Consider the following 12,666-nt stretch of genomic DNA (forward strand, 5'->3'; position numbering starts at 1 on the left):
GTGGGCTTTACATAAAGAAAAATATGCTTTAATAATAATAATATGATATATATATTTTTTTAAATAACATTTTCACACAGCAAAGCATACTTTAAAGTCATTCTGCCGCTGTCTGGCATTTTTCTTGGATTTTTCCACCTGTCCAGACTTCTCTCCAGTCTGAATAAAGAAAGAAAAAGCGATACACAATTATGTTCAATATCAAACGCAAATTTAAGCAGGTCATCCATTTGACCAAAACATTTTTCCCACCTCTTTTCCTTAATTCCACAGTTGAAGTGTAGGGAGATAAAACGTGTAATCACAAGCAACAACGAGTACCAGAAACAGAGTTTATATTAAATACTAATCCTCAAGGATGCACATCAATGACTTGGACGCCAGGTCAATCCCTCGACCACATTTAAGGATTTTTAGGACATTTCCAAATATAAACAATGTGCGCTTTCGGATTACGTTTTCAGAAAATGTATCCAAACTTTTGACTGGTACTGTACAGTCACTTTATTTCCCGTCCCTGTAAAATTTTACCTCACTGAAAAGACTTCCGTTAACGTAAGAGATCCAAAGCTTCCAGAAGTTGGGCAACTGGCCGATGACCACATCTGAAAGCTTCTCCACAAACTGCACCTGCTGCGGGGTTTCAAAGCGCCAGGCTAGAAGAAAGACAAACACACAAACCCACTGTAATATGTTTCTGCACTATGAACGGCGTTGATGGGAAACTCTACTAACACAACTAGCAATACCCCCCGGAAAATGTCAGTGTGCTTTAACTTCCAGTCATACTGTCGTCGTACTTTTACAGTTTCCTTACATTCAACTCTTTTGTGATGTGGTTCCCCCAAACAATGCACGCGGCAAAGAAGTGTTACAGACACACGCGCACACACACACACACACACACACACAAACAAGCAGGTTCACACTCTGATGAGATGGCCTCAAACAGGGAAGCCCCTCCTGTGGTACCCACTGCTGGGTCGCGTCGTCCTCTGGCTGCCTCCCCTCTTCAGAGACGCGCAGTGGCCCAGTCTGCCGAGGGCCGACCCACGGCCATCCCCCTCCTGGTCCAGAGCGCCGACGCCCACTGACGGCATTAACGAAAGGAGGAGAAGAAATTAACTCGGGAGGGGAGAGGGGGGGGGGCACAAACATACTTCAGATATCAAATAAGCCATTTTCATGATTCCACATTCCTCAATAAGCTCAGCAAGCTTTCACACCAAACAATCCTCCCTCGCCCCTCTCGGCCTTTCTTTATTTGTGTTCTGATCCATCTGGGAGAATGCAGCCTTGTTTCCAGACCGAGGAGACAGAGCGGTGGGCTTTGTGAGCAGCGGGGTGAAGCGGGTTTACTGGGGCCCAGTTACCTCTGGTCCTTGAGACCAGAGCTCCACTAGGTGGCAACAGGGAGCTTTGCTGCGGCGCGACAAACGAGAAAAGCGCTTCTGCAACCACACACTCCTGTCTGCTGGGCTGGTGAGATAGAATCCGCTCAGTGGACCCACGGAGATGAAGTGGTTGACAGTCCGGAGTGAAAGAGAAACACTGCAGTGGTGAGAGGGGATAAACCCCAGGGAGGTTTCTGCAGCGCCGCAATACGCCTCCATGCAGGTTGTTTGAATGAAGGCAGACTGGTGGCCACATTTCCAAAGCATGAGTCTGACACACACGGTAGAGTCTCATTGGTGAGTCACAGACTGAATGCAGGGTTGAAGCTACAACTGAGAAATCCCCAGCAAAAGGAGGACACAGCCCGACCATCCAGTCAAGAAAATGGAAGGAAATTCCCGATTGAGTCAGATTATCTGCAAACACACAGAGAGCTTTCTCACACCACATCGACACACAGCTCATATGGAGCCGTGCAGAGTCCGTCTCGGTTTTGTTTTGCTCTTTTTTACGGGGATGAGAGCCACTGTTGATCCAGGTGTCGGCTGAATCCCCGGCGTCCTCAGAATGCACAAGTGCATGTGTGTTTGAGACAACTTAGGTCCAAGTGTGCATGTGTGCAGGGCTGCTAAGTGCTCAAACGGTTCATTATGTTTTTTCTTGCTCAATGTGTGAAAGTTAAAATGTAGGAACCGCTGTGTATGTGCACTGAAGACGCTCAAACAAGGATTCTGCTCACTTCCTCATCAGGTCTGATGCTTCTCTGCAGATCACATGAGTTCCTGTTCCCCAAGAGGTCACTGAACCTGACCATGAAGTGAAAGTGGGCTCCAGGATCCCTCCCAGAAATATTACACTCTGCCGGTAAAATAACCGGCATTTGGCCGGATAGTTGTATTAATGAATTAGCATTAAACAGATGAACGAATACAAGTAAACTCACGCATTTTTGGATTTCTCTGGGATCAAATCAAAATAAAACAAACGTCAAGAATACGCAACCCTGCCCTGATACACATGCATACACATGTGATAATTAACGTTTTTCCCTAGAGAGGTACTGACTGAGTCTAAAATCACAGCCGCATGTTCACTGACAAATCAATTTTCCTACAGACAAAATGCTGCTAATTGTATTGATATTGGCAGAAAAGGTGCTGTTCAGGAAGTAAGAACACTGCAGTTTAAAACTGAATCGGGCAGAGTCAGATTGCAGCAGCGGGGCATGATGGGAGTGTTTAGACATACGGAAGCAACTTGCCCTGCTAGGCTTCCTCGTAAGAAAACTGGGACTCAAGGCTTTTGGTTCAAAGGAGACGGATGGGTTTGTTTCTCATGGATGGCAATTCAAAGTGTAATTGAATCGGAATCCGTACTAAACCACAACGGCCTCCAACCTCATATTCAGGACATCAGTTACTGCTCCATCACAAAAGGCTAATCCCTGCCACGTGTGATGCCGTCAATAGCACAAAACAATGTCTTTTTAATAAACCCAGCTGCTGCATGTGAGCAGCTCAGTGGAGGAGGAAGAGGAGGCTGCTAGCAGCCTGTGCGGGGAGGAGAGGAGGGTAGAGAGAGAGGGAGGAAGAGTGGGGTCAGGGAGATGCAGTGGATGTGGTTTTCGGATGGTGGCTGTTAATGGGCTGCCCGGGTGAAAGATTCGTTTCAAGAGGCACAAGTTTCGTACTTGGGCGAGAGGTGAGCAGAGAGCGCCGGGTAAATAGCTAGCAGCTGTGTGTGTGTGTGTGTGCGCGCGTGCATGTGGGGGGGATAGAGGGGCTCTGTGACAGCAGTGGGGACAGGAGACAGCTGGCTGTGGCGAGAGTCGAGCCGACCGCTAAATGGAGGGATTGTGCGCACCTTTTTTATGCGAGTATGCTATGATCATTAGCTAGATGAAGACCATCCTCACCAGCAGAAGAATGAACGTGATGGTCAATTGTTTTAGCCCTTGTGGGTACCTGGTGGAGGTTTTGGCCCATAATTGTGCAAAGTTGTGTTCATTTATGAGAAAATGTTTCCCTGAAAAGTGGCCAAATAACGACTATCCTCTCTTGGTGGCAGAGGCAGCGGGAAGCCCTTCATACCAAGAAAAGCAGGATTTGGGATTTACAAATCACATGACATCCATGGTGCTGACTGCAACTTAGGTCCTGCATAGAGGAACGAGGTTAAGTGTGGGTTCTTTTAAATATTATGACCCCAAACTAACAAAGTAGCTTTAGTTGCTTAATCTTAAACAGAAATTCACCGTAGATGTCGAAGATCCGGAAACACTTATTTGTCTTGTTTGGAAAATCCCCTTTAGTCACTTTGGGAGACACCAAAAACTGACTTTTTTACAGAATAAGGACTTTGTGTGCACAGTAAATGTGTCTATTTGGCGTATATAGAATAGTGTTTAGGTGTAAGGTTTCTCTTAAATCCCTTAACGTTTATTTCATGTCTCACACTGTTCCATTTAAGTAAATAAACAAACCATAAATACAGATCTTTGTAAAACCAGCAATTTTCTGAATAGTGGGTTTGTCCTAGATTTGCATGCGATTTTCGTTTCACTCCCTGCCACATGTTGCTCAGCTGTGGAATGCATGTGTGGACTGAAAAGAGGCCATCTCGGACATGATGATCAAGATGATATTTAAATGTGGAGAGGCAGGGAGCACACCGACCCCCAAGATCCATCAGGCCTGAGCCCCGGAAACCACTGTTACCCTTAGCATTAGACATGTTTATGTTCCAGCTGCACTATGTGAAGCAGCCACCCACTCACAATGTATTTGTATGGGTGCCTTTGTGCGAGCATGGATGTAGGAGTGTGCATGTGCGTTTAAGCGTGGCTGGCAAATCGCTGTTCCTCCTGAGCGGACGGTTTCACGTTCACATTTTTCTGCTGGCTGATTTAACAGAGGAACGGCTTAATTGGGGTTAATTGTTCCAATCCATCTGTGAAGCTGTGTGTGTGTCTGTGTGTGTGCGTGCGGGGGTGTGCAGTAACATGTCAAGCCCTGAAACCCAAATCCAAAGCCAATGCGCCCTCGCTTTCATCTTATTCATACGTTCAGAAGAAAATAAACACACAGGCCCGCAGCAGAGCGGGGGAAGGCGGGGAGCGAGAGGGGAATGCGAGCATAGAGCTGGTACCACGGACAGGCAGCAGGCCTTCTCTCTGCCCCGGGCCGCCTCCACATTCACACGACATCCACCAGCCGCCTGATTGGAAATGCTAAACAGGGGCTTTTCCTCATGAGTAATGCGAGTCATGTCAGACGTGTGTGTGTGAGTCACCTCGCTGGCCGCTGATGAACTCATCTCTGCAGCTTTGCATCAGCTGCAGGATCCACTTGTGCTGGGCATAGATGCACTGCCATGCCGGGTCGCCCGGGGCGTGGAGGTCAGACAGATACCTACGCAGGCACAAACACACACGTGTGAGAAATGTGCCCTAAAAAAAAAAAAGAAAAGAAAAAAAAAAAGGAGAGGAGACCATCGCGGCGAGATCTACGGTTTCCTTTTCAGTCTCTCCACCCGTGACCTGCGGGCTTGTCAGGTGACGCACTCGCTGAGCTGTGGCTTGGCTCCCTCTGCTGTTGTCCTATGAACTACCTCCTCATTTGTTTCTCATTAGGTGGCATCTTTCAAGAGATTGAGCAAGACTCACAGGCATAAACACACACACACACACACGCACACACACAGACGCACATGCGCACAGTTCCCACCATGCACGGCAAGAGTAAACAGGAGCTGAGTGGGCGTTCAGAGCCGTGCCTAATGCAGCGGGATGAAAGCTGTTGCTGTGTAGTTGAGAACTGCTCTCTGTGATCCTGACAGGTCGGTCTTAACAAAAATAAACCGGGAGAGCCCACAAGTACGAATGGGCAGAAGGATGGAAGGGGAAAAAACAGAAAGGCATTGAAGAGGGGAAAATAGAAACAGAAACAAGGCGGCGGGGCGGAGTGAACAGGCGAGACGGAAGAAAGTGGACGGAAGAGCGAGTTCTGGGAAACGAGGACACAGATAAGAGAAAAGTCATTACTTTATGTGTACTGTACGCACAGATTATGTGTGATGAAAGACCGTTTTCACACGTAGAAAATGAACCTGTTCATGTAAAATCACATCATGGCGTATGAGGTATAGAAAACATGACAAACGGGAGGAATTCAGACAGTAAGGAGACCTGATGTATCTCTTCTGGTCGTGCAGTGTGGACGGGGTCTGGAGCAGTTTCTCCAATAGGAGACTCCTCAGAGCTCCGATCCTCATCTCGACCTCAGCATACACTAGAACAGAGTAACAGGAAAATTCAATAAGAAGAGAATGATTTGAAAACAATTGTTAATGTTATACTTTGTTTAATTTATGTATCGAGGCAAAATAATTTACCTTTTTTGAAAACGGGGACTTCAGTGTTGCCAAAGAGAGATTTGGCTTTCTCATAGTCATTGATCACCACATCATAATCGCCCTGACAGAGAAAAATCCGTTCAGTTAATAATGCAGCTTAGTCTGGGTTGTTTTTTTGTTTTTTTTAACTCAACATTCTTGACACACATTGTCTATTGGAGCCTAACTCGCTCCACCCGTATGATGACAGCAATCCCAGCTATGCCTAAAAAGTCTGTACACGCTGAGCGTAGATCTCGGGTATCATGCAATGGAAAAGACTAAATAAACAACTTTGAAGAAACAATTAATAATATAAAAAAGCTTCACAAGAATATGAATTTGAAGAACTCGAATGCTTCTTTTCTTGTAGGGCTGCGGGAGTTCTCAAGCTTGATACAAAGGCAATTAAAAAAAAAGAAGCCGTCCATACAACAAACTGTATTTCACTCAAAACTTACTTAGTATTGAGCCATAGTTAAGTAAATGGTGGCTATCCCAGGTAGTGCAAACTGCAAGTAAAGGGAATTAACCAGAGCTCAACTCTCTGCTGAAGGCCTGAGTGCCGGCTGGAAAACACATTTGTCTGGTGATGAATGATCCGATATCTCACTACAGCCGGCTCCAATTAGAGCATTTACAAATTGACCAGTGGGGAACCAGTGAGGAAGCTGTATTTGCTTCTTACTCTGCACTTCATATCGATACAGCGGCTGTTCCTCTCTACGTGCGCGTACCACACGGAAAGTACCTTTTGGATGTTGCGCTCGATGTTGAGTGGCAGGTTGAAGAGGAACTTGAAACGTTGCAGGACGTTGAGTGCATTGCGTGTGGAGTCAGCCTTGTCTTTGCGCCCTAAGACCTCCTGGAAAAGAGTATCTGCAGTATCGCTGGCTCCTACGAGACACACGGGAGGGAGCATGTGTGAGGGAGAGCAAACAGGGAAGGAGCAAATGAGAAGCTGGGACACTATAAAAATAAATGATTGACACCACATTTCCGCTTAAATGGCGGCCTCTGGGTTTCTTCCTGCTCTGAATGCTACCTAACGCAGTAGAGCCGGCGCTGCGAGGGAGAAAGTGACGGCTATCTCTCATTCAGACAGCCGAGAGGAACTTTTGCAAGACCTGCCGGCTTCGTGGGTGGCCTCAAATCTGCAGTCCGATAGAGCAGGAAGAAAAAAAAAAAGTTCTTCTAATCAAAACAAAGCCCCACCCCCAAAACAAAGACCCGCACGGAAAAAAAAGCATGGGACCAAGCGGAGGAAAAATTCTTTCATTTGCTTCCTCGCTGATATGAGTTCTTAACATTCTTATTTGGTGGTTGGCCCAGTGACGCTGGCCGTCCCACTAAAACCACTTTCTAGTGGTGAGCGGTGGACTGGTCCCACTGGTCTGGGGATGAAAGCTACGTCCGGCTTGGCGGTTTGTTTACTCTGGAAAAGGACCTGCTTATTGACCCTCCATTAGAGAAGTCATGCTATCATGTATGAGATGAGAGAGTGGGAACATGAGATCTGCTGGGGGATCGGCTTGTTAAAAAAGGGGGCAGATCCAACGTACACGCGGGGCACACGAGCTCCGTTAACGGACGGCGTATCAGTGGAAGATGAGTTTGGCTTCACAGAGTGTAAGACACCTAACGCTTTGGCTTTTAGTTTCATTTGAATGCTTTAAAATCCGATTAAATTAAGTCAAAGCAATGTGCAGTGAGTGAATATAAAACCAGACAGAGCTCGTAGAGTAGATGAAAATGTGTGTGTACTCACCCTACCAAGGTCCACTTACTAACTTTTCTAAAAGCGAGTGGATACTTTATTGAGAGAAAGATAAAGGGTTCATTTTTTACACCTAAAATAGTGTTTTAATAAATAACGGCATTACAATCCCCCGTATGATGATGTCACAAAGTGAGACGTGGACTAGTTACATCGGCTGAGCAGATGGAGTTTTGTTGCTCAGAAAAAAACTAAAAGCCATTTTGTTACCGGAGAAAGTCCAATAATATCCTGAAAATGCATCCCTGACTGTATCCGTAGTGTCAGTTTAATTAATGGCCGGGCAGATTTCCCATTCTGAATCGATTGATGCATATGAAGGGCATTTAAGTCCAAAGGGTGCAAAGATTTTTGCACGTTTTTTGGGGGGGGAAATATCCCCCAAAACACACGTTTTCACTTATTTTTATAACTGCCGTGTGAATGAAGCGATGCTCACTGTTGAGGATGTTTTCCAGTCGCTGGGTCATCGATCCCTCCACTCTCTCTGTGCCATCAAACTCCAGCCTCTGGTGGATCGCTGCAAGACAGAAAACAGTATCACTTGTAAAAGACTGACGGAGAACATAAACATAAATCTATATAGATTATTTATATCATATTATCATGGGTGTTTTAGTTGTGGAAAAATGTGGAAAAATAAAAAAGAACCAAAAACAGGTTCCTACTCTGTTCCTACCAACGTGGAATCCTCACACAGGAACTTAATCAATTTGAGGAACCCAAGGTAAAACAATAAACAGGGCCTACCCCGGTAATAGATGGGAGATAACCCCGCCGGTTCTCCGCCCACAGATGCTGCCCGCCCCTCCTGAGCCTATTCCCACGCAGCGGCCGACGTGTCCCTGTCCCTACGTTAACTGTACTCAATCAATTCATCTAACTGAAGTCATTAACAGCACAGTGTTGTGGTCTTGGGACATTTGGAGCCCTTTGACCTGGAGGTAATGTGAACCTAAAAGGTCTCGAGTCTAAATAATAACATTTGGAAGAGCAAAGCTGGAGGTCTAGATTCCAAAAATGACTGTTTGCTAAGGGGTGAGGCAGAGGGGGCGGATTGAAAGAACTCTGATGACTTGTATTCATCACTTTACGCGGGAGAAGGAACTTCGAATAGAGAGAATGAGGGGAGAAAAACAGAGAGAGAAGAAGGGGCACAGCGAGTGGCTGCCCCTGTGAACAAATAAATGCTGAGCAGTAGTGGGCCGCTGGGCGCTGAGAGCTGCAGTGTGGGTTTATTGACGGAGAGGAGGAGAAGCAGAGAGGCAGAGAGGGCTTAGGAGACCTACTCATGCATACTTGGGGTGCGACTTAAATATGCACCAGGCAGACAAAAAAAACGTGAAACCGGGAAAAGAAAAAAGGAAGAACGTTGAAGCAGTTTCTGCCCTCTCCTCTTCCCGGTCTTCTTCTCCACACAGCTACAAATGCTCCCCGTCAGCCGAGCTCGGAGACGGCGGAGGGAGCAGGAGGCAAAGACGAAGGGGGGGGGGGGTTCTGTAAATAAATACATGGGTCTCTTCTGACAGACAGAAGCCTCGAGGCAGAGACTGAGGTATTGCTAAAAGGCCCCGGCCCTCTCAAGGACCTCGCTGCTCAACAACCCGGCAGAAAACACGGGTGAGGACGGAGGCACGGAGACGTGAATGTGTATATGGGAACGAACAGGATTAATAGGGCTGGACACACAGGAAGACTAGGACACACACACACCCACACACACGCGCGCACACACTGCAGGTCTGCTTCACGTCCCCCCCCCATCTTCCCCCCTCGCCCTGCCAGCTGCGTGTCCTCTGCATCTGTCACACGGTGAAGGGCTCATGGCGTCACAGCTAACCTAAACATCAGCTCAGAGTCCGGATAAGACACGCAGACGGGACCTGAGGAAGAGCTGCGGCTCCCGCTTCACTTCCTGCAACTATTGAGGGAACAGAAAATGAATAAGATTAAAAATACAGTGTCCCTGGATTCTAAAGCGGGAGATGTTTTGACTCCTGGCGGGGCTGGGCGCTGGGGGAATAGGCCCTGGGAATCTGGCATTTTTGGAACACGGTAGCCGTTCCGTTTCCTGCATCACTGGGAGACTTCCTGTTCACACAACAATGAAAAATCTCAAATTTCAACATTTTTGTAGAAACAACCCCAGACTCCGTGACGGACTGTCAGTCAGTCAATCAGCCGCCGCGGAGTCACGGCTCGAGGCCGCGCCACCAAGCAGTCGCCGGGACAAAACCTTTCACCAGGCTGTGGCGCTTTGTTTGTTTCTTTGCTTCAAAACGGCCTTTCTTCAAACAACTAAAATATCATATTTAACAAGAGATCTGCTGATGGGGCACGCAAACACATTTTTGGGAAACTAGCATAGAAAAATCTGACCACTTCCAAAGGAGATACTGTAGTTTAAATGCCCAGTCTTTGTACCTCGGCAGGGCAGCAAACCTCAGATGGAGAACACACAGTACTCTAATCTGCCCCACTGATCCAAACCACATTCAAAACACACGCAGTCCTTATTGTGACACTTCTTCAATTTAAATCACAGTTGTCCAACTTAAATGTGATTTTAAAAATATAACATTCTCTATAGTTGGTACACAGTGAGATGCGGGTTTGACAGTTTGAACTACTTTCATCTGGTCGATGTAAAATCTCCTTGATGAGTAGATCAGTCTCGGGCCTCACGTCCATCTGGTGGTCGTGTCCGGATAATTTGCTTCAATTAGAAGAAAATCTAATTCTAATAAAGAATGTGCTAACAATAGTGACATTTGGTTAAGCACATGAGCCAGAAGAGGCTCATTCCTTATACTGTGCGACCATTTATTCTTTTATTCAACCCGGCGATGCGCTGCTCAACGGCACTTTGGAAGCTCAAATGAAAACGGCCACAGCACCAAAAGCTGGCTGAAAGTCAACATTGAGCGAACTAATGCAAACAGCAGTGTCATTACCACGATTTGTGGAGTGCAGATACAAAAGTCTAAACTGTGTGCTTAAAGGTTCATAGTGCAATAACAAGAGACACAGGCTCTTGTTTCGCCACTTCAGTCGGAGATGATTAACTGTACTGGAGAGCAATTAAGAGGCAATTAGTGGGGACAAGTAGGTGAGGGAGGGGGGGGAGAGGGAGAGAGAGAGAAACCCCACGGGTATAGAAGTCAGCGTTGTGCGATTTGCTCTAAATATTTTCTATCCGCCTCATTTCTTTCCCCAGATTTGGCTCTTTCCCTCCAGCCTGGCCGCAGCCGTACACTTGCATCAAAAAGGTAACTGCAGACTTCTATTGAAGTCATCAATAAAAATCTCACATGCGAGCGAAAAGTGAAAATAAACAGGAGAGTAAAATGTCTCCATGGTGATTGAGAGGGCTGCAGGCACGGCAGCAACGTTCTGAACAAGGAGAACACACAAGCGCCCTATTAAATCCTTTTTTTCCTCCCAATACTTATTCCTCTTCAACTTTCACACTTCCATCCAACTTCCATCGCAGGTGAGGGTCATTTGGATCAACGTAGAACAACAGAGACCTGCCAGAGGCCGCTGAGAGACAAAGAAAGGATTGACGGTGGCTCACACAGCTGGAGAGCCGCCTGGAGGCGGCGGGCGGCCAGCGGCGTGTCGGCCGGTATGTCGGTTTGGCCGAACGGACCTCGTGTACAGAACATCTCAACCTGATCTATCCGTTCTTTTAATGACTGACGGTCCCACGCTGGCAGAGAAAGGATGTTCTAGTGCTGTAATGATTCAAGAGGAGGGCGCCGGGGAGGGAGAGGGGTTACATTCATTTGATATTTCGTTCCATTATGTTAGAGGTTCACCCGTTTGGAACAACAAAGCCACAAACTACAACATTAACCAGAGTCAGCATGTTGGCCACACTTTCTTTACAGTGTTTTTTCTGGGTGCCCTACATTATGTGAGTTGCCACTAATCGCATTAAAAAATACCTCTTAATTATTGTTTGTGGTTTTAGTTGGTTAACCTGTTTCAAAAGGTCTATTGTATTCTTAAATGTGTTAATAAATAACGTATATGTGAAGCACTTAGACTAACATCCTCACATCTAAGTACTATTATTTTCTACAGCCACCACCTTTTTCAGATTCACTGTACATATTTATATAGAATATTTTTTTTTCATATTTCTTACTATATACTATCGATATTTAGATTTACAAGTGAAAACACACAATCAATGAACAGGGGTCCATTTCTGAGATGAATTATCCAAACAAAAAGGTTGCAAAGCAAGCAGGGAACCTCATAATTATTTGTAATAAGGCCAATAAAGTGAATCCCATCCTGTCGCACAAGTCATGAAGCACCATTAGGCCCTCTCGGTTCACAGGTCACTTCAGTCCATCCACAGTGTACTGCTTCCGCCGTCTGTAGAGATTGTACATTTCCCATCGGGGCAGTGGGCACACAGTGGGCACGCTCAGCCTGAACGTGAGAATGACCGCGCATTGTTCCCATTGGTCATATTGGGTCTGTTATCAGCACTATCAGTCCTAATACTGTGGCCTGCATTGTGTTGGGCTGCTCCGTTTATTTAGATTCAGCCACTAACAATGAAAACATTGACTCTCTCCGAACCGGGGCACAAACATACGGAAAGCAATAATAATAATGATGGGGGCAGAGAAGTGTACGTATAAATAGTAAGGGGAAGTAACTGAGTGGCTATGGCGGGAGGAGAGAGTAAACAGACAAAATTATGAATGATGAAGCGAACAATTGATTCAGAGTACCTGGCAGAGTGACAGCAGTCAGTCAGTCTCTGCTACCTTGAAATTGTCTTGGCATCTGGAGGTCCACTTAGCCAAAAGTGTGTGTGTGTGTGTGTGTGTGTGGAGACTGGAGTGAGACTTTGTGCGACAGACGAGAGCTGATCTCATTTTGATGAAGCTGAATTAGCAGTATTGTGGTTGGCTGGTGAAGCTGTAATATGAAGTGGAGGATTTTCACACAACGGCCAAACGAGCCCCTTTAATCAACCGCTGCTAAACCGCGTGCGGAGAGGGAAACAAAATCCTGACACACACACTTGCGCGCTTTCCAAACAATCAAAAGCTCTTTTCTGGGCTGAGATGAAGAGT

General features: G+C 46.3%; 1 protein-coding gene and 1 long non-coding RNA gene across 4 annotated transcripts in view; one reads left to right on the forward strand and one right to left on the reverse strand.

Moving 5' to 3' along the window:
- exoc2 (exocyst complex component 2) overlaps positions 1 to 12,666 on the reverse strand; it is a 34,529-nt gene that overhangs the window by 7,254 nt on the left and 14,609 nt on the right. For all 3 annotated transcript variants that reach the window (XM_040183949.2, XM_078107902.1, XM_078107901.1), the window contains exons 7-14: positions 8,004 to 8,084; positions 6,539 to 6,684; positions 5,788 to 5,869; positions 5,582 to 5,684; positions 4,687 to 4,805; positions 977 to 1,090; positions 532 to 656; positions 91 to 159 (exon numbers count right to left, since the gene is read on the reverse strand). In XM_040183949.2, the coding sequence (XP_040039883.2) occupies positions 91 to 159; positions 532 to 656; positions 977 to 1,090; positions 4,687 to 4,805; positions 5,582 to 5,684; positions 5,788 to 5,869; positions 6,539 to 6,684; positions 8,004 to 8,084 (839 nt within the window). The remainder of the gene's footprint in view (positions 1 to 90; positions 160 to 531; positions 657 to 976; positions 1,091 to 4,686; positions 4,806 to 5,581; positions 5,685 to 5,787; positions 5,870 to 6,538; positions 6,685 to 8,003; positions 8,085 to 12,666) is intronic.
- Positions 10,695 to 11,520, forward strand: LOC120823721 (uncharacterized). Its single transcript, XR_005712872.2, has 2 exons — positions 10,695 to 10,833; positions 11,058 to 11,520. It is a non-coding gene; the product is annotated as an uncharacterized LOC120823721 (long non-coding RNA).

This window comes from Gasterosteus aculeatus, chromosome 8, assembly GCF_964276395.1.
Source record: "Gasterosteus aculeatus chromosome 8, fGasAcu3.hap1.1, whole genome shotgun sequence".
NCBI classification, from domain to species: Eukaryota; Metazoa; Chordata; class Actinopteri; order Perciformes; family Gasterosteidae; genus Gasterosteus; species Gasterosteus aculeatus.